The 26,235-nt window shown below is 44.4% G+C and overlaps 1 protein-coding gene across 2 annotated transcripts in view; it reads left to right on the top strand.

Moving 5' to 3' along the window:
• The first annotated feature begins 11,525 nt into the window (after nt 1-11,525).
• Nucleotides 11,526-26,235, top strand: part of LOC110474508 (vasoactive intestinal polypeptide receptor) — a 120,124-nt gene continuing 105,414 nt past the window's right edge. Inside the window, exon 1 of one of the 2 annotated variants that reach the window (XM_077789712.1) lies at nt 11,526-11,615. In XM_077789712.1, coding sequence (XP_077645838.1) covers nt 11,553-11,615 — 63 coding nt within the window. In that variant the 5' untranslated portion in view covers nt 11,526-11,552. Of the gene's footprint in view, nt 11,616-11,639; nt 11,731-26,235 lie in introns of those variants that run through there. The other variant, XM_077789720.1, reaches the window with a different exon arrangement.

A 26,235-nucleotide genomic window follows, 5' to 3' on the forward strand; every position in this document is an offset into this window, starting at 1 on the left:
TAATTTCCCTGGAAATCAATGTGGGTGGCCCTGTCTGGCAATGAAACTCATCCTGCTTGTTCTTCATGTGATGTTTGACTCTGGGTCCAAATGGTTGCTCTAACAGCAATTTTAATTATGTCCTCTGGAATAGTTTTGACCCAGTTCAGGAAACCCTTAAGAGGTCCCCAAAGAGGAAATAGATTTAACAGACATTTAGCTTTCAGCACTAACTATAACTTCCCTAACTTAACAGGATTTGAGTAACTGAAATTTAGACACTATAACCTCCAAAACTTCAGTAGATTTGAATAAACTGATATTTAGACACTATAACCTCCCCAACTTCAATAGATTTGAGTAAACTGAGATGTGGACACTATGCCATCCCAAACTGCAACAGGATTTGAGTAAACTGATACTTAGACACTATACCATCCCCAACCTCAACAGGATTTGAGTGAACTGAAATCCAGACCAAGTCTGTAGCAATTTTTCCCTTGATTGTGGATAATTTCTTGAAGTGAAACCTTAGCTGATTATAACTCCCAGTTCAGAGATTCCTTGTTATCTTGGCATTGTCTAAAATCACTATTATTATTTTCTCACTTGCAAATGCACTGAAAGACTGAATTTCATCTTGGGCTTTATTACAGGCTTATATTTTGTAGTCATCCTTGATATTCACAATAACAGAAAGCCTTGGTTCAACCTGAGCATGGATAAGTGTCAAAAGCAGAACATCTCCAGTTTTGCAAATTGCATCTGCGTGTCTGATGCTTTGTCCTGTGGTCTCCACCCTTTCTGCTGGAAAACTTTGGAGAGAAGTGTGGAGCTTTGTCAGAATCTGAGGTATTGATGATTCTGAGATTGTAGAAAGTCTCTGTCTGTCAGCCCCCTGCCAAAGCAGAAGCCATAATTGGTCTGTGCTGGTTCCCAGGTTGTTTATTCTGTTGATCTCTCACATGTTCTGCTGCCCTGCCCAGCTCTGTCCTGCAGGGCAGCGTGTGGGGCTCTGCCCTCAGTGGGATGTGACAAACATTAAATACCAGAAACTCCCTGGGCTGCATTTACAAGAACGTGCCAATATCTGTCACCTACGTTGGACAGTGTGTCCCCAGCCTGAACCAACAGAAAAATGCCAACACCACAGTGAGACATGGAGGGCATGAAGAAGGAGAAAAAGGACAAGGCACACCCAATTTCCTCCATCTTGTCCCCTTTGGACCCCTCATCTAGAATCCTAAAATTTTACTTTTGCACCCGTGCCACACTTAATTATTGTTTATATCAAACACTGAGAACTTGTAATTGATCCTGTAAGATTGAAATCTCTTTTCCATGGACAGAGATCACAGACAGTGTCCCTGAGGGCTCTGTCCAGGGGGTTTGACCCCCTGACAGGATCCCAGACCTGCCAGGGCAGCCAGAGGGAAGCCCTGGATTCCACAGAGCTTTGGTGCAGTGAGACTCCAGGGCTGCATCGTCATCGATCAGATACGCCTGGAACACACAAACAAACAAATGAAAATTGGTGAAGCTGCAGTTAAAGATGGGGATGACTCACTGCAAAGTGAGTCCAACCCACTCACCTCCCCAGACAGAGGGAGATGTGGCACAGCTGCCTAAATTCCCCCCCCCCAGAGAACTATTATTCCAAATAAAGAGGGGACAGACCCTGGAAGTTTCCTAGCCCAGCTGCTCTTAGCCATGTTTTACAGTGAAAGCACCTCCATCACCCCTGTTTTCTCATGGGAATCCTGCTGTGAATGCCTGAAGGTGACAGGACCTTAGTGGGTCATGCTTTAAAAGCAATTGATATTCCTGCCTCCAAAAAACTGCCTGCCTGAGAGCAAAAACCCCCTAAGCACACTGCCTAATGCTTGCTGCTGCCCTCAACGGTGTCACTGGAATATTTTCCCTTTTTCCCCATATTTTTCCCTTTGTCAGCTGCACACAGCCCAGCTCTCAGGCAATCTCTGACTGGAGATAACCCAGTGCACAGATGCCACTCCCTCCCTGCGTGGAGCTGTGGGGCAGGAGTGGTTGCTCTTTGCCATCCCCAGCCAAAGTTCTTGTTTGCTGACCCAAAAGTGCACCAGGGCAGCGGCACCGACGTGAAAATCTGCCCTGTTCCGAGGGGATTGGGAGCCAGGGGCTGAGCACAGGGGAGAAGACGCTGTAAAAACACAGAGGGCTGAGTGTAAATAGAGAGATAAGGGAGAAGATTAATGTTACAAATGCCAAGGGTCGTATTTTCTGTTAAAACAAATAAAGCTTCGGTGAGCTTCGCTGGGGTGGTGCCAAGCCTTTGATATGTGAGGAGCAGGTTCAAGGCAGCACCTTGGAGGTAAAATCCAGTGCCAAGCTCTCGTGCCCTTCAGAAAGGTCACTCACCTCTCTGTGAAATCCCTTTCAGAGGCACCAGGTAACACAGGAGGCACCAGCACAGAGCCTGCATGCCAGGACAGCTCAATAAATTCATTTATCTTCCCTCAGTTATTCCCTATGTTATGCCAACCCCTTGGATAGTGTTTATCTCTCCTTGGGAAGCATGACTTTATATGTCTAATTTTCTTTCTAGATGACTACAGCAGCACCCACCGTTTAAAAATCTCTTTTTTCCTTGAAAATTCCAGTGCCAAACTTTGTGGCAAGGCTCACAATTCACAGGTATCAGGGTGATGCCACACACATCAGCTCCTCCACTCATCCACCTCTTGATGCAGAAAAAGAGATTGGAATTTTTGGGATATTTTGTCATTGGCATTTGCACTGTCAGAAATTGAAGGGAAGCATGGAAAATGAGTCGTGGTCAATCCAGTTAAATCTAACATGATTTAGTCTGGATTAGGAGAGGGATTCCCTGCTTTGTGCAGTCAATCTGGCAGATTGTGGGCATGAAACTATATTTTGTTTACAAATAAAAAAGAGTTGTCAGGGAAAGGAAAAAAAAAACACTTTAAAATTATCTGGAAAATTACATTTGTGTGCAGCAAAATCTTCTCAGACAGCATTAATTCAGGAGAATGTGCTGTCATTTCTTATTCCCCCCAAGAAACAGAGTTTTATTTTTCATGTGTGTTGAAAGGACTTAGAACATAACACTTCCCCCCATTAGTGGATGTAATGTTTTGCTGACATATAGTGAGGATGCTTAATTTGCTTGCACAAATCTATCCTGGAGGCAGCAGATATGTAGGAATGCATCAGGCAAGGGAATCAAATGAGCAGCACAAACCCTGGGATATTCGTCAGCTCAAGCAAGAGAAATGAACTGCAGCAGCCAGAAAGACTGGCTTGAAATCTGATTCATAATAAGGAGGGCTGGAGGAAGAACTCCCAACCCTAATACCTGGTTGGATTCTTTCTGAGAGATTATAGCTGGGTGGAAAGGGAGAAGCACTGCCTAGTGCAAGGAGGATTTTGAAGAGCAGGTCTGAGCTGGAAACAAGGGATATCCCAGCTAAACAAACAGGGAAAATCAATAATCTTACAAGGAGCGTTCACTGGCTGCCAAAAGCACAACCAGGCAGAGGCAGAAATTGATTCTTTACAGCAACATCAGTTTGTTTGGGGTGTGGGAGAATGAGCTCACAGGGGAGCCCTCAAACCAGCAGATACCTCCCCACTAACCACACACAGAGCCTCTGACTTAATCTTTATCCTGTAGAAACGATCAGATTCCGGATGATAGATAACCAGCAAGTTTCAGGCTCAGGTGTTTTCTTACCAAGCTGCAAAAATAATCCCTCAGTTTGTGGGGAAGAGGGGGTTTTATTCCTTTCTCCCTCTTCTCCATCACCATGTTTGAGCCCCAGCCTCGTGATTTTTGTGGGTTTTTTTCCTGCAGGAACAATCTGGCACGGTCCAGGCATGGGGCAGGGCTATGCAGCCCTGTGTGAGAGCAACTGGCTTGGACAGAGCTGAACAGACCAAGGCTGCTGTCTGCTGACGTGAAAGATTTCCTTCTCTGCAGGCAAGAGAGGAAAGGAGGCAGCCTGAGCTTGCTGCTCATTTCAGAAGAGGAGTGGGAAGTAAAAAAAAGAAACTCACAGGAGCTCTTGTGACTGATAAATCCCAAAAGTGTCCTGGTGGATGTCCAGTGCTTTGGCTCTCAGCTGCACCTTTCATTTGGCTTAGGAAAGAGAAAGTAGCAACTCCTCCCAGCAGGTGTGAAAAACAGGATCATGCTCCACGGTGTGGCCAAAAATGCTTTGCTGAGCATTTTCTCTGTTATTCCACCTTCTTCCCAGCATCTGGCTCTCCACAGATCAGAGCCACTGTCCCCAGGGCTCCTTGCATCCCTCAGGACTCCAGCAGCCCCAGAGCACAAACCAGCTGGATGGACCAGACAGATCCTCGTTATCAGCCCCAGTTCAATGAGCATGCTGGTTTCTGAAATGTGGGCTTTCCTCTTTAACCCTTCCTGAAATGATGTGGCAGTTCAGCCTTCTCAAAACCCGTTTCACTGAGCTCAGGCACATCCAGTCTCAGAGGTTCTGGAGGGTTTTGACAATCTGATAGTGTAGCACTTGGTAACTGTGATTTTATATGTAATATTAATTGTGTATTATCTGATTGATCGTTATTTGTTGTTGTTAGTTTTCTTTACTATATGCATTGTTTTGTTCTTGATGTTTTTTCATGTTTATAACAAAGATGTGGATATTTCCATTTCTTCATGCAAATTTTAGGGAACAGAATTGAGAGAGGACCCTCCAGTCCCTGTAGGGGGTGTTGGGTTTGTTTGTGTTTTAGCAGGTGCAGAATCTAGATGCATTTTAATGAATAATATCCAAAAATCTCATTTCCCCCCATTTTATCCAAAAAATCCCATTTTCCCCCCACGTTTTTTCCAAAAAAAAACATTTTCCCCCATTTTATCCCAAAAGTCCCCTTTCCCCCCATGTTTTCCCCAAAAATCACATTTCCCCCCCATTTTTTCCCAAAAATCCGATTTTTCCCCCATTTTTTCCCAAAAATCTGATTTTTCCCCCATTTTTTCCCCAAAATTGCTATTTCCCCCATTTTTTCATGTTGAAGCCAAAGGTGGAGAAAATAAAGGATCTGGGAGAGCAATAGGTTTACAGAATCTTGGAATTTTTAGCTTGGCAAAGACCTTTAAGATCAAGTCCAACTATTAACTCAGCACTACCAAATCCACCACCAAACCGTGTCCCTGAGTGCCACCAGCAAGTCCAAGCAGACACCTTGGGAAGAGCCCTGAACGTTTTATTCACTGTTTATGGCACTTGTCAGTTTATACCAAACCTCACGACATTTATCACAAAAATTACTGAGATTCTAGAAATTCCTCTTTCCAGCTGCTGAGCCCTTAAAAAACAATTTGTTATTTTAACATCAGAGATTCTCATCACCCACTCAGAAGAAACTGGGGCTTGTTCTGTGGACACCAGCAGCCAATCCTCTCCGTGCAGAGCTCTCTCCATGATGCATTTGGCCAGGCTGTGTAAAATGTTCCATTTCCTGCCTCCTCCACAAAAGCATCAGCTGTGTCACATCCTCTAATGATAAGGTGGAGGCTTTATCTCCCCCTCTAGTTCGTGTTTTAGCCCAAGCTTTTATTTAGTTTGTGCAATCTCTGCTGTCAATCACCGTGTTGGTTTCCCTGCTTCTTGTGCCTTCTGCTGCCAAACCACTCTCAGAGAGTGTAAGAGGAGATAAAAATCTCTCAGCAGTGAGGGTAAAATGTTTCTTCATGGTGGCCACGACCTGGAACAGAACCTGCCTCTGCTGGGCACTCAGATTTTAAGGAATGTGGTTGTAGCCACGCTGAGAACTGTGCTGGGCAGCTTTGTGCCCTCACAACCCTGCCCTGGCCACCTGCTCTGTCCTCCTTGGCTCTGCAGAGCCCCAAGGAGAAAGGAGGGAGAGGTGTCCTGTTCCCCTGTGCCTTGGGCACAAGGTGTACCCTGGAGCTTGCCCTACAATGTTCCCAGTGTAAACAGCTCTGCTTTAATAATGCATGCTTTGCTACTCACCTGAATTCATTCCATCCCTGCCATCCCCAGTTTGGAGAAAGTTCTTGCTTGTTAGTTTGTCTGCACAGGTTTTTTTTATTATTTATTTTTTTCTTTATTTGGTTTGTTCTTCCTGAGCCTGAAGATTTTCTTTTTTTGTGCCCAAACGCAAGTAAGATTATTATTTTTTTAATTATTCTCAAGAAAGCTGTTTTATCCAAGCATTTTGTGAGTGGATAGTGCCCTGTGGCTATGTAATAGTAATTGCAAAGCTTATTTTTTTTCTGCTCCCAGTGGCTTTGATTGTGTGAAAATAAATGTTGAGTACTATGAAGCAATTAATCCTCAGCTCTCCTGGGAGTTGGGTAGGTAATTATTGCCATCTTTAGCTTACAGAGTGAGGTGAGTATCAGCAACTGGATCCTTTGCCCTTGCCCCAGAGAACAAGGACAAGATTTTAGCCCGCTTGTATCAGGTAGATCCTTTTAATTGAAATATCCCACTCCTGCTCTTCAGATATGTCATGTTCTGCACTGACATATCCACCTCTGCTGCCCTCACAGCTTTAGGCATCAAACAGGTGGAGATTTCCAGGAGAACTTCACTGGAAAACTTTTGGGGACATCTGGGGACAGAAAGAGAAGAAAGTCTGAGCTTCCAGCCCTGCTGGGTTGTGGTCAACTCAGTTTAGGTTTTCCCTAGGGCCAGTCTGGTGTTTCCACCCCAGGCTGAATAAGGGGCCTTAAACCACAGGAAAGCCCCAGTTTTTTGTGCTTCATTTTGCAAATAATGAAGTCCTGTAGGTGGTTGGAATGGTCCTGTTTGCAAAACACCACAGCCAGTGTTTGCCTGCCTCTAATCCCCAGTGCAAATTATGCACGGGAATTTATTTTGTAGCTTGTTTATGGGATGTGATGGTATTACTGTATCCAGATAAAGTCACACAGTGGAAAGCAGAACAGATGCATTGTGCTGGCTTTGGAGAGGAAGCTGAATGGGGAACGTAACCCCAAGGGCACAGAACAGCAAATCCAGCCTGCAGCAAGCTGCTGCATGAATCAGCCCTCAAATATTGTCCTTCTAGACACCACTGCTGTTAGCCTTTGCATTTCTGGTTGCCAGAGGCATAGAGAAAAAAAAAAACAAAAAAAAAAAAAACAAAAAAAACATGGGCAGGAAACAACGTGGTTGCTTTTATTTACCCCTGCTATTAGCATCCATCAAAATTTCTTACATCTGTATGACATTTCCCAAAGCAGCCCTCTGAGAGATGTCATTTTGTGAAGGATGCCACAGCAGAAATGCCAATTACCTTCGAGGAAGAGAGTTAAATACTGGTAATGAAGAAAGGCACACCCAGAGAAAATGCACCAGCCCAAAACAGTGATCACTGAGTGTGGGAATCCAGGGCTTCCCTCTGGCTGCCCTGGCAGGTCTGGGACCCTGGCAGGGGTCAGGAGCCCCCCTGGACAGAGCCCCCAGAGACACTGTCTGTGATCTCTGTCCATGGAAAAGAGTTTTCAGTCTTACAGGATCAATTACCAGCTCTGAGGGTTTGATATCAGTAATAATTAAGTGTGGCACGGGTGTAAAAGTAAAATTTTAGGATTCTAGATGAGGGGTCCAAAGGGGACAAGATGGAGGAAATTGGGTGTGCCTTGTCCTTTTTCTCCTTCTTCATGCCCTCCATGTCTCACTGTGGTGTTGGCATTTTTCTGTTGGTTCAGGCTGGGGACACACTGTCCAACGTAGGTGACAGATATTGGCACGTTATTGTAAATGCAGCCCAGGGAGTTTCTGGTATTGAATGTTTGTCACATCTCACTGAGGGCAGAGCCCCACACGCTGCCCTGCAGGACAGAGCTGGGCAGGGCAGCAGAACATGTGAGAGATCAACAGAATAAACAACCTGGAAACCAGCACAGACCAATTATGGCTTCTGCTTTGGCAGCGGGGCTGACAGACAGAGACTTTCTACAATCCCAGAATCATCAATACCACAGATTCTGACAACTGAGGTAACTGTGCTGCTGCTGATGTGAAAAGGAATTAGATCAAGGCTTTCTCAAATTTTTCACAGCTGAGATTGGGGGGGGGGGGAGGATATCACCTTCTAGGCTGCAATATCAACTTATTAGAGCCTGTTCAACACCACCCTCCAGCCTCCCCTCCCAGCCCTGAAGATCAGGAAAGATTTTTGTAGGGAGGTGTTGGATGGAATCCCAGTGAAGGAAGCACCAAGCTCCCACCAGGAGAGAGGAAATGAACTGCAGCAGCTCAAAACAGAGCCATGCTTGGGGGAAATACATCTTGGAATGGGTAATACCTGAGTAACTCAGCTGGGAATTCTCCTGTTGCCACCCACCCAAGGCAAAAATGAGAGTTTAAACCATGGCCAGCACTAGGCCATGCTATAAAACTGGCCTTTTGAATTCTTCAGGCACACATTTTTGTTTTAAAGAGGGATAAGAAAAGGGAAAAAAAGATGCCAAAGGCAGGGCACAGGCTCCAGGCATGAGGTTCCAAAGAGTTTGGGGCTTTTCAGTCTGCAGTGACACAGAGCCTTTAGCCATGTGCAGAAGGGAATGTGATTTCACTGCTACAGGCAGGATGAGATTTGGGGATGTGGGATGAAACAAGCAGCAGGTGTGTTCAGATCAAACAAGCAGATTTCTCCCAATGCTGTGAAGTTCACTCGCTGCCTTGTTAGAAATTATCAGATTATTTTTAGAGAATTATGTGAATTTGGTGAAGAATTGATGAGAAAAACCTGAGCTTTCCCCTCTTTTATCTCACACCTGGCCAGAGAAAGGCATGACAACAGGATGATGTCTGGAGGAAGGCAGAGATCCCACAGCCTGCTGTTGTTTCAGAAGGGTGGAGGAAGACCAAAATGTTTATTTTACCTGTTGCAATCACTGCCAATTCTAACTGAAAGTAGCCAAGCCCCTCATTAATACTCATTTGCATATTAACTTCCACACCCCGGAGGAAGCAAATGGAGACACAGAATGCCTCTCATGCAGACAACAAAACCCCACCTGTAACTGTGATTGTTCCAACCCTTTGGCAAGGCTAAAAATTATAGTACTGAAGGAGTCTGGATAAAATTAAATATGAAGAAAAAGGGAAAAAAAGGGAAGGGATAAATAGCTCTGTTTGCTCAGGACTGTGTCTCCCCTCCTTCATTGAATGCAACCAGATTTTGGGTGTTGAAAACAAACTCTTTGTGAATTGGTGGAAGTTCTTGTTGAACAGGACCAGACTTGAGAGCTGAATTGGTTTTAATCAAGAATTAAACCCAGCCCTTCTAATCCCTGAGGACCAGCAGCATCACAAGAGGGTTATTTTCTGCCAAAATTCCATCCCCTCAACACAGCAAACCCACAGGACACTCGATGAGCTGGACCTCGATCCAGCACAGGGCAAAATGTGCTTCAGACTTTTCCTGTAAAATCACAAATCCTTCAGATTTACTCTCTGCAAAGAACCCAAAAAGCAGCACCAACCAATAGCTCACTCCTCTACTCCTTTCCCCCCAAAATTTACCCTTAACAGCCTACTTGAAAGCATTCAGGCTGCATTAATAAATGAAATAATGAGACCCAAAATGGCTACAATTAGTGGGGGATGCATTGACCAGCTAATCAGCTCTGCCCCTGTTATTTTAGGATCCAAACTAAGCTTTATATAGCTTTATAAAACTCTGTACAACTAATTGAGGTAATTAACATCTTGTCCCTCTTTTTACACAGGCAATTATAAGCCACCATCAGATCTATGATGAGAAACAAGGGAGAGGATGGGGATTTTTCATATCAAATGTAAAAAAAAAAGGGGGGGGGAAATATTTCCAATACCAATAAATTCACATCTTTTCAGAAAAGTGGGAGGGAAAGACACTAAACTGTTTTTTTTCTCATCCTTTGCAGGTTATATTTAAAAAGTGGATGGTTTAGTAATTTGCTAACAAGAGCTAAAGACTGGATATAATTTTGGATATTTAACCATTAAGCTTTTCCCCTAAAAATGGCATTATTCTTGGTTGTGACAGTAAATTGAAGAGCGTGGAATTAGGGAGCTGTCTCCAGGGCCTCCAAAATATGAGGATTTTATTTTCCTTCTTTGAGGATTTTGTTTTTTTTTCTTCAGCAGGTGTTTTACAAGACAACAAATCTGTCCATCTGTTGAAGCTTGAAAATCTAGTGGAGCTGGGGGGAAAGGAACAGCAAGAAGGGTATTATTTTTCTTATTTTTACCTTTATTTATAGGGCTTTCTACACTAAAGCAAGCTTAGACCTGAGGGTAGTCTTATACTGAAAGGAGCATTGCCCTTAATATTAAATTCAATGCTGCCCAGTGTGCTGGAAAGGGGAAAGATTTCCACATTTTTATTAAAAAATGAAGGTCAGCCTGGTCTTGAGCTGTTCTTCCAATCTGACACATCCAGAAATTTCATGTCAGTGACCTACAACATGGAATTATTCTGCCTTTTTCTGGGGAAAATATGCATACAGATCACTGAATTGGGATTTTTGGCCCACTTAACCACTTCTTACCAAGCAGTTATTTCAGAGGAGGCCAAATGCTTAAATCAATCACTCCTTTCCCTTCTCAGCAGTGCTGGGTCACATTCCCAAAAGGGGAAAAGGGGAAAAAAAGGGAAAGGGGAAAAGAAGGGGAAGAGAAGGGGAAGAGAAGAGAAGGGGAAGAGAAGAGAAGGGAAGGGAAGGGAAGGGAAGGGAAGGGAAGGGAAGGGAAGGGAAGGGAAGGGAAGGGAAGGGAAGGGAAGGGAAGGGAAGGGAAGGGAAGGGAAGGGAAGGGAAAGGAAAGGAAAGGAAAGGAAAGGAAAGGAAAGGAAAGGAAAGGAAAGGAAAGGAAAGGAAAGGAAAGGAAAGGAAAGGAAAGGAAAGGAAAGGAAAGGAAAGGAAAGGAAAGGAAAGGAAAGGAAAGGAAAGGAAAGAAAGGAGATGGAGTAAATAGGGGGAAATAAAAAGAAGGGGGAAATGGGAAAGAAAAAGAAAAAAGGGGGCAGAAGGGCAGAAAGAAAACGATGGAAAGGGAGATAAAGTAAAAAGGGAAGAGAGAGGAAAGGGGAAAATACTGAAAAGGAAATGTGGGGAATAGGAGAGAAAGGGTGAAGAGAGGATGAAGAGAGGAAAGAAGAAGAGAGGAAAAAAAGTAAGGACAGAATGGAAAAGGATAAAGGTGAAAAAAATGAAAAAGTGGGAAGAGGGGGACAAGAAGGGAAACAGGAAAGAAATGAAGAAGAAAGGAAGGGCAAGAAATAGAAACGGGAGAAAGAAGAGGTGGGAAAAAAGGTGAAAGGGAAAACGAATAAAGGTCAGAAAAAGTCGGGTGACAAAGAAGGGGAAGGAGCCGGGGCAGCGCCGCTCGTACCTGGGGCGGGCGGGGGCGGTGCCGGGGGCGGTGCGGCCGCTCGGCGGAGCGGGCTCGGAGCCGCTGCTTCCTCCTCCTCCCGTGCCTCCTCCGCCTCCTCCCGTGCCTCCTCCGCCTCCTCCCGCAGCCGCTGGATGCCGGAGCGGCGCGGGGGCTGCGGGCTGGGCCGGGCTGCGGGGCTCGGCCGGGATGCGGGGCTCGGCCGGGATGCTGCGCGGGGCCGTGCCGCTGCTCGGCTGCCTGCTGGCCGCGGTGAGTGACCGCGGAGCGCCGCACGCCCCGGGCAAACTTCGGGCAACTTCGGGCGGCTCTGCTCCTTCCCCCGTGCGCTGGGAACCGCGAGCGCTCGCTTCGCCTTTAGGTTCAGGTGCGCGGCCCTTTTTGGGGGTGAGAGGATCCCTTTGAGCTGCCGGGATTCCCTGCTGGTTTCCCGGTTTGTTTCTCCTGGTTTCGCTGTCATTCGGGTTTGCTGGCTGCGGGTTCGCTTTGGTGTCTGTTCAGGAGCTCGGTGGGTCCTTGCAGCGCTCGCCCCCAAACTGGGGATAACGGGATGGGATCGGGATGGGATTGGGATGGGATTGGGATGGGATTGGGATGGGATTGGGATGGGATGGGATGGGATGGGATGGGATGGGATGGGATGGGATGGGATGGGATGGGATGGGATGGGATGGGATGGGATGGGATGGGATGGAAGGGCTCTGGGGTGGGCTCTCCTCGCAGCTGCCCACGAGAAGTTGGGCAAAGCGCCGCGTTCCGGCCCCCCAGAGCCAGCCGGGAGCGGGGATGTGTCCGGGCTGCTGTGATCGGGCTGGGTGTGATGTCCCCGGGCTGCCGTGTCCGGGCTGGGTGTGATGTGTCCGGGCTGCCGTGTCCCGGCTGGGTGTGATGTGTCCGGGCTGCCGTGTCCCGGCTGGGTGTGATGTCCCCGGGCTGCCGTGTCCCCTCTCGGTGTGATGTCCCCGGGCTGCCGTGTCCCGGCTGGCTGTGATGTCCCCGGGCTGCCGTGTCCGGGCTGGGTGTGATGTCCCCGGGCTGCCGTGTCCCCTCTCGGTGTGATGTCCCCGGGCTGCCGTGTCCGAGCTGGGTGTGATGTCCCCGGGCTGTCGTGTCCGGGGTCAGTGTGATGTCCCCGGGCTGCCGTGTCCCCTCTCGGTGTGATGTCCCCGGGCTGCCGTGTCCCGGCTGGGTGTGATGTCCCCGGGCTGCCGTGTCCCCTCTCGGTGTGATGTCCCCGGGCTGCCGTGTCCGGGGTCAGTGTGATGTCCCCGGGCTGCCGTGTCCCCTCTCGGTGTGATGTCCCCGGGCTGCCGTGTCCGAGCTGGGTGTGATGTCCCCGCGGTCGGGTCCGTGATGCATCCCCCCACTAATTACAGCCACTTTGGGTTTCATGATTCCATTTACTAACGCAGCCTGAATGCTTTCAAGTAGCCTGTTACGGGTGAATTTTGGGGGGAAGGAGGAGGGGAGCGAGGTTTGTTTCTCCTGGAGCTGTGTGTGCCCTGCACGGTGCGAGCGGAGCTGATGCTCCGTGCCAGCAGGCACAGGGCACGGTTCTGCACGCTTGCCTCAGCTCCCCGCTCAGGGAAAGGTGTCCCTGCCCATGGCACGGGGTGGAACTGGAGGATCTCTAAGCTCCCTTCCAACCAGACCATTCAGGGAGTCTGCAGTTCTCTGATTTCGCTGGAGCTTTGCTCTCGCAGCTCGTTTCCTCACAGGGTTTGATTTAGAGCGAGCCTGGTTTTAATTCAGCAGCCTGGGGTTGGGGGGAGATCTGGTGCTCAGTTTCCTCTCACTTGTAACCTGCTCCCACAGTTTCTCTCTGGAAGGTGAGGCTGCCTCCCCAGCATCCTGTAGGGCTGGGTGAGGTTGCCCACCAGAATTGGGTTGTACCAACCCAAGTCACCTGTGTTTGCTCTGCTGGGCTGGTGACAGTGGCTGTGGTTGCAGAACCATCACAGAATTGTAGAATGGTTGGAAATAAAGAGCATCTGATTCCAAAGCCCTGTGGACGGGACAGCTTTCAGTAGACCAGCTGCTCAGAGCATCATCCAGCCTTGTCTTAAAGCAGTCAGACCAAGCAGGTTGAGCCTCAGAGAGTGGAAGTTAACCCAGATGTGTCAGTGCATCACTTGTCTCCCCTTTCTTCTCCCCTTTTCCCACAAGGAATGAAACAAATTTATTTAATTGCAATTTTTGGTATGAAACAAATGGATTTAATTGTCTTTTGTTTGGCTGCCACCATCAGCCACTCTCCCATCTACATTGCCAAAGACATTCTTAGAGCTTGAACAGGTTGGGAAAATTTATTAAAGTACTAAAAAAAAAAAAGACCAGGCAAACAGTTCTTGGAATTCTACAGAGCTTGCTTTAGGGAAGATCCAAAATAGCCCAAATGTCCAGGGCTGGAGCTGGGGAAAGGAGAAGGAGGCAGCGTTCTCATCAGCTGCTGGAGCTGCTCCAACTCTTGCTTCCACTGAAGCCCTTGGCAAAATTCCCATTTCTTTAAAGATTGTTGGCATGAGGGGATCCTCTGGGGCCAGATCCTGCAGAGGGTGAGGTCACAGGGCTGCTGAAGTTCACCCTGCAAGGATCTTGGGGTGGTAAGTGATGCTTTTGGGTTGCCATCAAAAAGTACAAACCCCTAAAGCTTTGGAGCAGAACAAGACTGCAATCCTGTAACTGCTTCTTTTCCAACCCTTTTATTATTCTGTTTTTGTTGTTAATGTTCCTGGGATCTGGTTCATGCTGGTGGGCTAAAAAGATTCACATGCTCCTTATCAGCACTGATCTGCAAGGTGACTAATACTGAACTGCCCCAGCGCTGGAGAAAATCCCTGGTTTTTTTCTCAGCTTAAACCTGGGATTTGGTGCTGATTTTTAAAGCAAAAGTAGCTCTGCAGTCATAACCCAACTCTGGGACCTGTGATGGCTCAGCAGAGCTTGGTTAGTTTGGGTTTATTTTGTTTAATTTCTCATGATAGTTTTTATTGGTACGTCCTTGAGGAAAAAAAAAACTCTGAACAAGTGGCTGATCAACAAGTTGAGCACCATAAAACTCCTGCAGCCATGTGGTTTCTAATTGCTGTTATAAACCTTCACCTCTCATCCTGCACGCTGTGGAGAAGAGGGAATTGGGCAGATCTCATTTGCTGAGGTCATCAGGCCATGCTCACCAAAGTCCTGCCCTCCTGCCAGGGCCAGCTTGGAAAAGTTAGAATAAAAGTGTTAATGTTGTTGGTGGTGTAAATGTACAATAATCCCTTTTAGGTTCTTCTGTGTTGGTTTTCGGGGTGTAATTAAAATAATTTGGCCTGAAGAGCTACAAATTAGACACTTTTTTTTTTCCCCAGTGTGTATCTAGAACATGAGATATGGATAATTTGAAGCAGTTGGTGGATTCCACGTGCCTTCAGACTTCAAGCTCCTTAAATTAGCCAAATCTGCCCAGCTGGTGTAATTTGTGCTTTTTTTCAGAGCTTTGCTCTGTTCCAGCCTTGAAGTAGGTTTGTGATGGAAAATAATAAAACAGCTCAGATCTGATTCTTCATCAGTCAGAGTGCAAATGCTGGAGATGTGATCAGGGTGGAAAATCAGTGAAATCTGAGCTCCCCAGAAATCAGGACAACCACTTCAGCTGTGTCTGTGCCTCTTTCCTCCTGTCATCGATTGAGAATCTGTAAAGTGACATAAATATACTTTAAACAAAACAACCACTGGTTTTGGCCACAAGACAAAGTTCTCACTGGAATCCTCCAGGCCAGTTCCTGCACCCAGCACAAAGATCCTTTAAATAACAGCATGTGTTTAACAAAGGCCTTGCCACAAATCCTGAGTGTGTGCCTGGGTGTATGATTTATTCCATTTGTGCTTGTATAAATGCATGACTGACTTTATTCAGGAGAACCAGTTGCCCAACCTTGTGTCTGGGTAGCTCCGAAAGCCTCTCTATAAAGTTTTCAGAGAGGACACATAATCAGCAATAATAACATTGTGGGAGCTCTTACTTAGGGCATAAAAAGGCAAAATTGTAGAATAGTGGAGGGGAACAGTATCTGAGGAGAAAAATATGTTAGGGGAAATACTTAAAGCTGTTTCATGCTGTGTTTTACTCACCAGCACGCCAGCAGGGGCATTCACATCATCATTATCACACACTCCCCGCAGCCCAGGGGTTTGTTCCAGCAGGGAAACTCTGGACAACCAGCTGGGAATTGGGATGGGCAGTAAAAGCAGGCGAGTCCACCAGGGTGGTATTTAAAAAAGGGATTTTTTTAATCCCTACACTCAGCAGCAGGAGGCAGGTGGGACCATGGACAGGGAAAGCCGCCTGGGTTGTGAATTTTGGGTGTGGAGGTGCATTTCCCCAGTTTTTACAGCATTAAAAATCCTCTGGTCCCAACCCCTTAGTGAGAGGCGTGAGAGCCAGGGGCATGCTCTGGATAGAAATGTAAATTCAGGTGAGTTCTGCTTTGTCCTGTGGTTTCTGAGGCTGACAAAACATTTTGTTCTCGTTTTCAGTGTCTCACAGTGACTTTGTGGAGTGGTTTGGTTTTTTTTGGGTTTTATTTTTGGTTTTGTTTTTTTTTTTGTTTTTTTTTTTTTTTTGTTGTTTGTTTGTTTGTTTGTTTGGGGGTTTTTGTTTTTTTTTTTTGTTTTGTTTTGTTTTGTTTTTGTTTTTTTTTTTTTCTCTCATGCTTGGCTTTCCAAGGAGGGATCGGGGCACTCGGGGGATGCTCTGCACTTTTGGCAAATGGGCAAGAGGAGAATGAGTGAGTGAATGAATGGTGGGACAGTGTCAGGAGAGAGGGTTTCAGCTGTGAGGCTGCCTTAGAAATGGTAAACATGAAGAGTTTATATTCATTTTCAGGAGGAAAAAAATAAATTTAAAAAAATAGAGAGGTTTTTGCCTTTACCAGATGGTCTCCAGCAGAAACAACTGGAGAGACTGGTGGCTTGTCAAAATCAATCTTCCACATGATATGCTGATAGTCTGGGAGGACTGGGAATTTTCTGCTGTTTGGGCTAGAATATAGACACAAATCTTTTGGGACAGAGGGAGATCTCCCTGTTCATCAAGTGTCCCTTTTATTGGCATCCTGGGGAAGAGCACCAGACATCGGGGACCAACAAGACCTGGGATTTGATGATCTTTTTTTAAGCCAGACCTGAGTGCACTTGGAGGAGATTTGTGACACCCTGAGTGGCTGAAATTCAGGAAAGGGCTCAGATGATCTGTGCAGAATAAAAACTCTCAGTCAGGCTGTGGTGGGGAGCAGGATTCAGCTGGGTTTTAGGAACACAGGAGGTCACACCCTGCCCTCAGACCAGGTCAGCACTAGTGTGGCAGTGTCACTTTTGTGCTGCTGTCACATCCCCTGCTGCATCACCCTGCCTCAGGGGATGTGGATTTGTGGCTTTCCAATGCCTGGGAAAGGCTGTGGGGTTAAATATAGCCCCACTCCCTGCTCTCATCAACTTTCTTCTGTGTTGGAAAGAAGAGGAAAGAGCTTTGCGAGAATCAAAATCCAGGAAATGCAGCCAAGAAAAAAAAAACCCCAAGTCAGGGGCCAAAAGCACAGACAAAAGGAGCTGGAGGTGCTGGAGAGCCCAGAGCAGGAGGGGCTGGAGCTGTGACCCAGCAGGATGGACAGACACACGGACGCACATGGCAGGGCTTTGTCCTGGTTTCCCTCTGTGGCTGGAGTGCAGCTCCTCCACTCTCCCTCCCCTCCACACTCCCAGATGTTCTCCAGAAGTCACAAACTCCCACAGCTTCAGCTGGGTGGGACCTCAGCCAAGAGGGGAGACGCTTTTGCCTCTGAAAATGAGATCTCAGAGGGCTGCAGTGGCAGAAAAGCCAGACTTTTGGGTCTGTGAGAGGGCCAGGGATGTGATGCCAACCCTCAGACTGGCTCCCACCCGGAGCTCCACAGCTCCTGCCACGGCAGGGAGGTCCTGGAGAAGGCTCTTGTCACCTGAGCAGCCTTTTTGTCACCATTCCCTTTTGCAGAATGAGCACCAGGGGTTTCTCTGGGCTGATTCATCTCTCTGGGCACATCCTTCCCCCTTCCAGGCCTTTTTTCTACTTCTGTTGAGGTTGGGATTGAAGGCACTTGAGATGATAGTTTATTATTTATATGTTTATTATTTAAAGAATTTATTAATATATAATTATTAGTTTTGATTATTTATTATTAGATAATAATTTATTATTATTATTGTTTTTATTCAGGTGTTCATTATTTCTTACCTATGTTACAGTCTCACAGCAGTGAGTTTTGTAGTCTTTAACAAGGCACAAAATGGTTCACAATCTTTTGCTACAAGGTTTTTCAAGGCTAAACTATTTAATTAAGAAATTACACTTAAACTATTTTCACTTTTAACCTAATAACTTATCACTCAAAATCTGCAATGCAGACTTTTTTGTCTGATTACAAAATGCTACTCAAACTTATGAAGAAGAAGGAAGAAGGTGGGGAAGAAGAACAACTAGCTACTGCTTTAAAACTTTTAACTTGTCCCATATAATTGCTATATTCTAAAACTTTAAACTCTAAGTTTTCTATTTTGTGATAGTACACATTTCTAATCAGCTACACACTTGTAATCTTAGTGTTATCAACCAATTTTGGAAGTTTTATCCAAGGCTTCAAGGTCAAATGCAGTGTTCTCCTGGGTGTTAGATTCTCAAAATTCTCAAATTCTCCCAAAATTCTCAGCATCCAGAACTCTAAAACAGGGAGAGTTCATTTATTGGCACTCAGGAAGTGCCCAGGGGAAGGTTTGGAGGAGATTTTTGAGGAGGGGATGAGCTCCCAATACATTGGATGCTCCTTGCATCATTATAAAACCCATTTATTTGTTAAATGGGGCAATACCAGGCTGCTTCAGCACTGCTAGAAAAGCTAAAAGCTCCTGAAGATGTAAAAAAATGCGCATGTTGAGGTTTTTTAGTTTTGTTGTTTTGGTTTTTTGTTTGGTTTTTTTTTTTAGTTGGGGTCGGGATTAAATGTGTGAGATGGTGTTTTTTGTTTGGATTTAGATGTTTATAAGTTTTTATTTATATTATAGTTTCATAAATGGTGCATTTTAATAGTAGTAGAACCAACAAATTCAGCTACAGATGAAGAGTTCAGGATAAAGCTGGGAAACTTATTAAAAGAAGTTAAAAAATGGAGTTGTATTTTTTATAAGGTTTTTTGAGGCTAAATAGTTTTTAATTAAGAAATGTAACTTTCTGAGGATGAATCAGTAACTTTCCTTCTGATGAGGATGTTGTTAATACAGCAAAAATATTTTCTACCCTAAAACTTCAGCTTTATTAGGAGCATCCCCTTGGCTGGGGCTTTGCCACAAATCACTTTGAACCAGCTCAGCCTCATGCCTAAACCCTAAAGAGGATAAGCTACAACAGCAAATCACTTCTGTTTAATAATTGCCAATCTGCACAAAAATAAATATCCCCTGTGAATGAGTCCTGACCCGCTGGGAGCGAGCAGGTGAGGTGGAGAGGAGCAGGCAGATGTGAGATTTCCTTGCTCTTCCAGCCCTTGCCTCTGCTATTTTTTGTGTCACTGCAGGCCCCAGCTGGGTAATAATTAGCATTGACTCTGTGATTGCAGAAGGCTGATCAAGAGCTTTATTATATCATCCTATACTATATTATATTACTATACTATATAGTATATACTATATTATAGTATATATAGTATAGTATGTATACTATACTATATTATGCTGTTTCATACTACTATACTATATATTATACTATATTATGCTGAGTTTCATACTACTATACTATATTATATATTATACTATATTAAGCTGAGTTTCATACTACTGTACTATATATTATGCTATATTTTGCTGTTTTATACTACTATACTATATATTATACTACATTATGCTGAGTTTCATACTACTATACTATATTATATATTATACTGTATTATGCTGAGTTTCATACTACTACACTATATATTATGCTATATTATGCTGAGTTTCATACTACTACACTATATATTATACTATATTATGCTGAGTTTCATACTACTACACTATCTATTATACTATATTATGCCGAGTTTCATTAAGAAACTCAGCAACCCTTGCAGCCAGCCCGATACAGCTTTGACCAATCGACCCAAACACCATCCAGTGTCCAATTAAGGAATCACAAATCTCCATGGCACACTCCACATGTGCACAACAGCAGGTTGAAGTGGAGATAAGAATTGTTTCTCATTCTTCCCTCTGATCTTCTCACAGCCTTCCCCAGGAACATTCCTGGGAAAGTCTGTGCCTGCTCTCTGTGGCCAGGGAGCTGCTGCCACATGTTTTGTCCCCAGAGCAGAGGGTGGCAGGCAGATGCAGTGGCCCGAGGTCAGGGCAGCCCTGGGTGACATCAGCCCTCAGCTGGGTCGTTGGGAGCTGGGTGGTTTGTGGAGGGGATTTAGGGAGGTTTCTGTGAGCAGGGATTTGTGCTGTGGGTTGCTCCAGGCTGCAGAGCTTGCATTAGTGCTGCTCTGCTGGCACTTTACTGGGGCAGATCTCATCTCCAGCACTGACAGTTACATATTTATATTTAATTTTATATTTCTAGATATGTGTATATATGTATATATATGTGTGTATATGGATATATATGTGTATATGTGTATACATGTGTATATATATGTATATGTATATATATATATATATATATTTATGTATGTGTGTGTGTGTGTATGTGTATATATATATATATATATATATATATATATATATATATATAGGATTTCCAGAATGTAAAAGCCTGTTCCTCTACAGGAACTTTAGACACCCTGATGTATATTAAATCAACATAGTCACTTTTTCAGTCAACAGCACCAGTGGATATTAACAGCTTTAAATTTAAATTCCTCCCTTAGTCGCGTTAGGTGGATTTCTCCTCCCCCCAGGGTCGTCCCTCACTCTCCATTTCACTGTTTGCATTGCTGGGAGCTGGAGATTTACACTTCTGTAAATCTGCTTGGCATTTAAATTCCAATGTTTGCACAGAATTGTGATTATTGTCTCATTCAGAACTAAAGTGGGATTATTTTTGATATGTTTCACTAACGAGCTGGGGGGTGATGTGGTTTTGATGAACTCTGCTGGCTGTCATGGCTTGGCTCCATTGATTTGCATAAATTTGAAGTGGAGAAGAGGCCAAAGGAATTGAATACAGAGATCCCCACTCTCTTGAGCCACCACCCCCATGATCCTGTTTTGTTTTTTTTTTTTTTTCAGCAGGGTTGTTCCTCCTCCTCTCTGAGCTCCACAGGCTTTTTTTCATCCTCATCCCTGTCATCTCATCAAGAGTTATGGGAGGAAAAAAAAAATCTATTTAAACACAATTCTTGTCTGGAGGGCAAAATATCAATACCTGGTGTCTCCTTTTGAAAGCTGAAGTCCATTGGGTGTCTTTTGAAAAGAGGCTCCTGGAGGCTCCAGCCTGGATTCTGTCTTTAACAGATGCTTCCATTAATCCCTGGTGATCTGGAGCATCCCAGCCACATCTGAGCCGTGTCCCCAGGGCCCTCCCAGATGTCACTGGCTGGCACAGATGCTCAGCCTGGGATCTGCCTCCCTTGCAGGTGGGATTCTCCTGGCACATCAGGACACCCTGGTTTTGGCATTTTGGCTGTCTGAGTGACCAGGATGCTCTGAGCTCCTGTGGGGTCAGCAGTGAGGACAGGGTCAGTGCTGCTGACTGCTTTCAGACCTCTGGAGGGACAGAAAAATATCCCCACATCATCCCTTTTGCAGAGAGGGATGCTCTGCGGGGTTGGGAGGAGATGATCTTGAAGGTCCCTCTCAAACCAAACCATTGTAGGATTCTGGGACTCTGTGATGCTGGGAACACCAAAATTAAAGTTACCTCATTCTGCACCTTCCACCTTCAGTCCTTTGGCAGACACCTCTCTTTAGAGATCTTAAGCCTCAAACTGGTTTCTTGTGTTGTGTAAGAGTGAAAAAATCCAAAGGAAATTCCCTCCATGCTGATCTCTCCCCTGCAGCCTGCTTTATTCCTTACCCAAGAACAGGTTTTATTTCATCTCTCCCAAGTGGCAGCTCAGACTTTGAGGAACACACATCCCCTTGCCAGGCAGGAAGGAAATGAAATCAAATTAAATGTACTGGTTCTGATCACCACCACCCCTCCAAAAAAGGGCTTAACACACAACTCTGAACATCTGCACCAAAATGAAAAACAACCTCAAGGCTGGCCCTCAGCATTTTTATGCACTCAGCTTGCAAATGGCCAGGATCCAAACCCTGCTGGGCTTTACACCTCTGCCACCTTTATTTTGCCACATCCACCTCTCATTTTAAGTGAATGTGGTGATTTCTGTTACATCTTCTACCCCATCCATTTGTCAGGGGAGAGGAGAACTCGTTCACCCTGCACATGCCTGTGTGGGACACATGTACTTGCTTTTTTTATTTTACTTTTTTAATTTTTCAAACATTTTAAGTCACCTTTCACTTCCCTCAGGAGTTTCCTGAGTGGAGATTAAACCTGTGCCTGGTTTAAAGTGGCTAAAGCCATTCCATCCTCCTCACCATCAGTGGCTGGGCTCAGTCCTGAGCTGTGCTTGGCATTTTTTGGCTGCTTTTTTCCCATATAATTTGGAACAATTCAGCAAGGAATGATGTGTCTGCTTTGCTTAATTTACTGAGCGTGTGCTGGGAGTTCTGTAGAGGGGTGATGGAGCTTTGGGATCCCCTCTCGGAGAGTTTTCCTGGTTTTTTGGGGTCATTCCAAAGCAAAATGGAAATGGCAAAAGAGCCAGCACTGAGTCACTTGTTTTCTTCCACTTCTGCATCCATCTACTGGGATTTTTTATAATTTTCACCCTGCTTTTTAAGAACAATGGGCTTTTCAATTTTTTCCTTCCACTTCTGCATCCATCTATTGGGTTTTTTACTATTTCCGTCCTGCTTTTTAAGAACACTGGGGTTTTCACTTGTTTCCTTCCACATCTGCATCCACCTATTGGGTTTTTTTACCATTTTTTTCCTGCTTTTTAAGAACAATTAGGCTTTCACTTTTCTTCCTTCCACATCTGAATCCATCTGTTCTGGTTTTACCACTTCCATCCTGTTTTTTAAGAACAATTAGGCTTTTCCAGCCTGTTTTCACAATAGGAACAGGCTGCTGTTTTTTTGTTTGACATCCTCAGAGAAAAACTACACTGCTGAGAGAGCTCCCAGCCTTCCAGGGCACCAAGAGGAGGCCAAGCACCACATGAGGAATTTCTGACGTGCTCAAGTGCTGACTGCAAGGCTGAGTGCATTTTTGGGGGGGATATGACATTAAACATGTCTGCATGTGGGTCTCAGCCATGCACTTAATTCCAGTGATCCCTCTCTAGGAAATTTTCCACTCTTCTCCTTTTCTTCTCTTCTCTGCTCCCTGCCTCTCCTTGGACAGTTTGGTTTTTACAGAGTTTCTCTGTGCAAAGCTTTTTTTTTTTTTTTTTCACCTGCTGGAAGTGATGCTTTGTGCTTGGGGCACAGGAATTGTTCAGACAGTTTTGTTTTCAGCAGCAAAATTAAGCTTTGTTCCTCCTTTCCCCTCTCTCTCCTCCCTTTCCAGGGAATTCACACAGCACAGGGTGTATCAAAGGCTTATCTTTACCTCTTTGTGTGCAATGCAGATGAGGAAAGGTTTTATCAAGAGAAATAACAGCTCCTGTTGGAACAAAATAGATATTTATATATATGTATATATATTTATGCTTAGAAAAATGTGTTATTTCAGGTATAGCAATACTTCCTGAGGAATAAAGAGGAATAAAAGAGGAATAAAGAGGAATAAAAGAGGAATAAAGAGGAATAAAAGAGGAATAAAGGCTGAGTAGCCATTGCTGTGGATTTAGCCTAAAAATCAGTGCTTACTAAGAAAGTAGAATACCTAGACACACATATGAGCCAAATGGATTTTTTTTCTGTAAAACTCTAAGCTTATCCAAGTTTTGGATACCCAGATATAAAAAGCATGCTCAATTTCTGTAAAAAGGATAAATGAGGGCACAGAGTACTAAAATAATGGAGGGAACAATATAAAATATTAGTTTTATCTGTATATAGAAGCAAAAAAATCCATTATGACATCAGAGCACTGGTTGAGGAGGGTGTCCTGTGGCAAAACCATCGCTCCCATCCTTGATGACAGCCACAGATTTACAGCCAAGCTCCCAAATTAACATTCATGGCTCTTCTGGGCACTAAACCCTGCAAACTCCATGGAGATGTGGATTTTTATGACATGCCACAATTTCCTTCCCACCTGCTTGCTCCAGAGCTGATAACTCTTCACATCCCCAGAGCCCCACCAAGGTCCCACCAGCTCCTCCCTGCCTGGCTGATTTATTCTCTGCAGGTGCTAATTGCTCTTTTTTGATTTTTATTTCTGTAATTAACGATCTCGACAGAACTCAAGAACTCGAGTTTTTTTCAGACCCATGAAATGCGTAGCTGGAAGTTTTCTCGCTGTGTTCCCGGGGTAAAGAGCCTTAAAAGCTTTTTTCTGCCTCTGGCTGTGCTAGTCAGGCAAATAAAAAATACTTTGTGGCAGATATCAGCAGTCAATCATGGCTGCAAGGGCACTTAATAAAACTCTGCTTTGAGACGTTGCTTTTAGAGATCCATTCATTTGGTCCCTCCTTTTTTTGGAGATGCTTCATTGGTGTCTGCCAGAGGCTGAAGGTGCTCTGGAAGTGTGATCTGCACTATAATTTAATTTATACACCACGAGGAAGGGACTCCTGGTGTTGGGGTGTGTATTTAGGCCATCCACCTCGGTTGTTGTTTTCATTTGGATCTTACAAACTTGGGGATATAATAATATTTTATGAATAAATGGTATTACAAAAATTAGTGAATTTATATTATATATTTAATGTATTAGTAGTAAATGTTTGAAGAAGGTAATATTTTAAATATATTTATGTATTATTAATAATACATAAATATTATGTATTATACATATTATTTATTATAATAATTTATTATAGTAAATAAATAAAGTTATTTGCTATTATGGTTATTATAGTAAATAATATAATAATATATAGTTATATAGTATGGTTATTAATATAACTATAATATAAGTTATAGCTATTATAGTAAATATAATAATAATACAGTTATTATAGTAAATAATATAGTTATTCATTATAATATTTTTTTATTATTTTAATAGTTTATATTGATTAAACTAGTATAATATAGAATATTTATTAATATAATAAATAATAAATAAATATTGTAATAAATAATAGGAACAACAATTAAAATAGCAATTAAAATTAAAAAATTAAAGTTACCTCATTCTATTAAAATTATTAAAATAACTATTAGACTAAATATTAAACTATTAAAATAAATATTTATTATATTAAATAACAGGAATAATTTTATTATATTTAAAAACAGGAACAACTTTTCTGTCTCCTTAAATTGTCTGTCAAGACAGGGCTCCCATTTTAACCATGCAGTTATTTACCTTCATTTTCTTAAAATCCGCCTTTTTGCTGTGCTGCTTTCACTGGAAAGCTGTTCCCAGGGCCAGACATCTCTGGTGGTTAAACTGTGCTAGCCAAGCCCTGGTGCTTTTGTAGACAGAAAAGGAAATTAGAGTTCGAGCTCACTGCCTTCGGTCTACTTGACCTGAGCCTTAAGGGACCAAGAAAATATCTGGAAATCTTTTTAAACCCAGCTACGAAGCTGCAGCTTTGGTTGTCTGTGCAAATTCGTTTGCTGAGTGTTGTTGTTACAGGGAGGTGGAACAAAGGCAGGATTTATTGAGGGGACATCTTCCAAAAACCACCATTGAGTTGTGGAAGAAGAGCAAAGGAAAGGGCTGAGGAAAGGTTGTGTTTTCCTGAAGGGAACTCATCAGTACCATCCCTGCTCTTTGGAAAAAGAGGTGGGAAGGGAAAAGAAGGAAAAGTGTCGGAATCTGTGGCATTGATGATTCTGAGATTGTAGAAAGTCTGTCTGTCTGCCCCACTGCCAAAGCAGAAGCCATAATTGGTCTGTGCTGGTTTCCAGGTTGTTTATTCTGTTTATCTCTCACATGTTCTGCTGCCCTGCCCAGCTCTGTCCTGCAGGGCAGCGTGTGGGGCTCTGCCCTCAGTGGGATGTGACAAACATTCAATACCAGAAACTCCCTGGGCTGCATTTACAAGAACGTGCCAATATCTGTCACCTACGTTGGACAGTGTGTCCCCAGCCTGAACCAACAGAAAAATGCCAACACCACAGTGAGACATGGAGGGCATGAAGAAGGAGAAAAAGGACAAGGCACACCCAATTTCCTCCATCTTGTACTCTTTGGACCCCTCATCTAGAATCCTAAAATTTTACTTTTGTACCCGTGCCACACTTAATTATAACTTCTATCAAACACTCAGAGCTGGTAATTCATCCTGTAAGATTGAAAACTCTTTTCCATGGGCAGAGATCACAGCCAGTGTCTCTGGGGGCTCTGTCCAGGGGGTTCCTGACCCCTGCCAGGGTCCCAGACCTGCCAGGGCAGCCAGAGGGAAGCCCTGGATTCCCACACCAAAGAATCCAGGCGATTGCTGCAGGCTGTGGGGGAGAGCTCAGGTCTGGCCAGGAGCTGCGATCCCAGCACGGAATTGCCTGGGATGTGGGATGAGGAAGAGGATGGAGGCTGTGGTGACCACGGGCAGGAGCACTGGGCCCCAGCTGCAGAGGGTTGGGAAGCACAGCCCGTGGGGAGATCCACTGTGGGGTGATCACAGACCTGAGCTGGACCCCTCGTGTTGGGTGAGCCCTGGCTCTGCTGGTCCCACCTGATGTCCAGAAGCTC

This window comes from Lonchura striata, chromosome 1, assembly GCF_046129695.1.
Source record: "Lonchura striata isolate bLonStr1 chromosome 1, bLonStr1.mat, whole genome shotgun sequence".
Classification (NCBI taxonomy): Eukaryota; Metazoa; Chordata; class Aves; order Passeriformes; family Estrildidae; genus Lonchura; species Lonchura striata.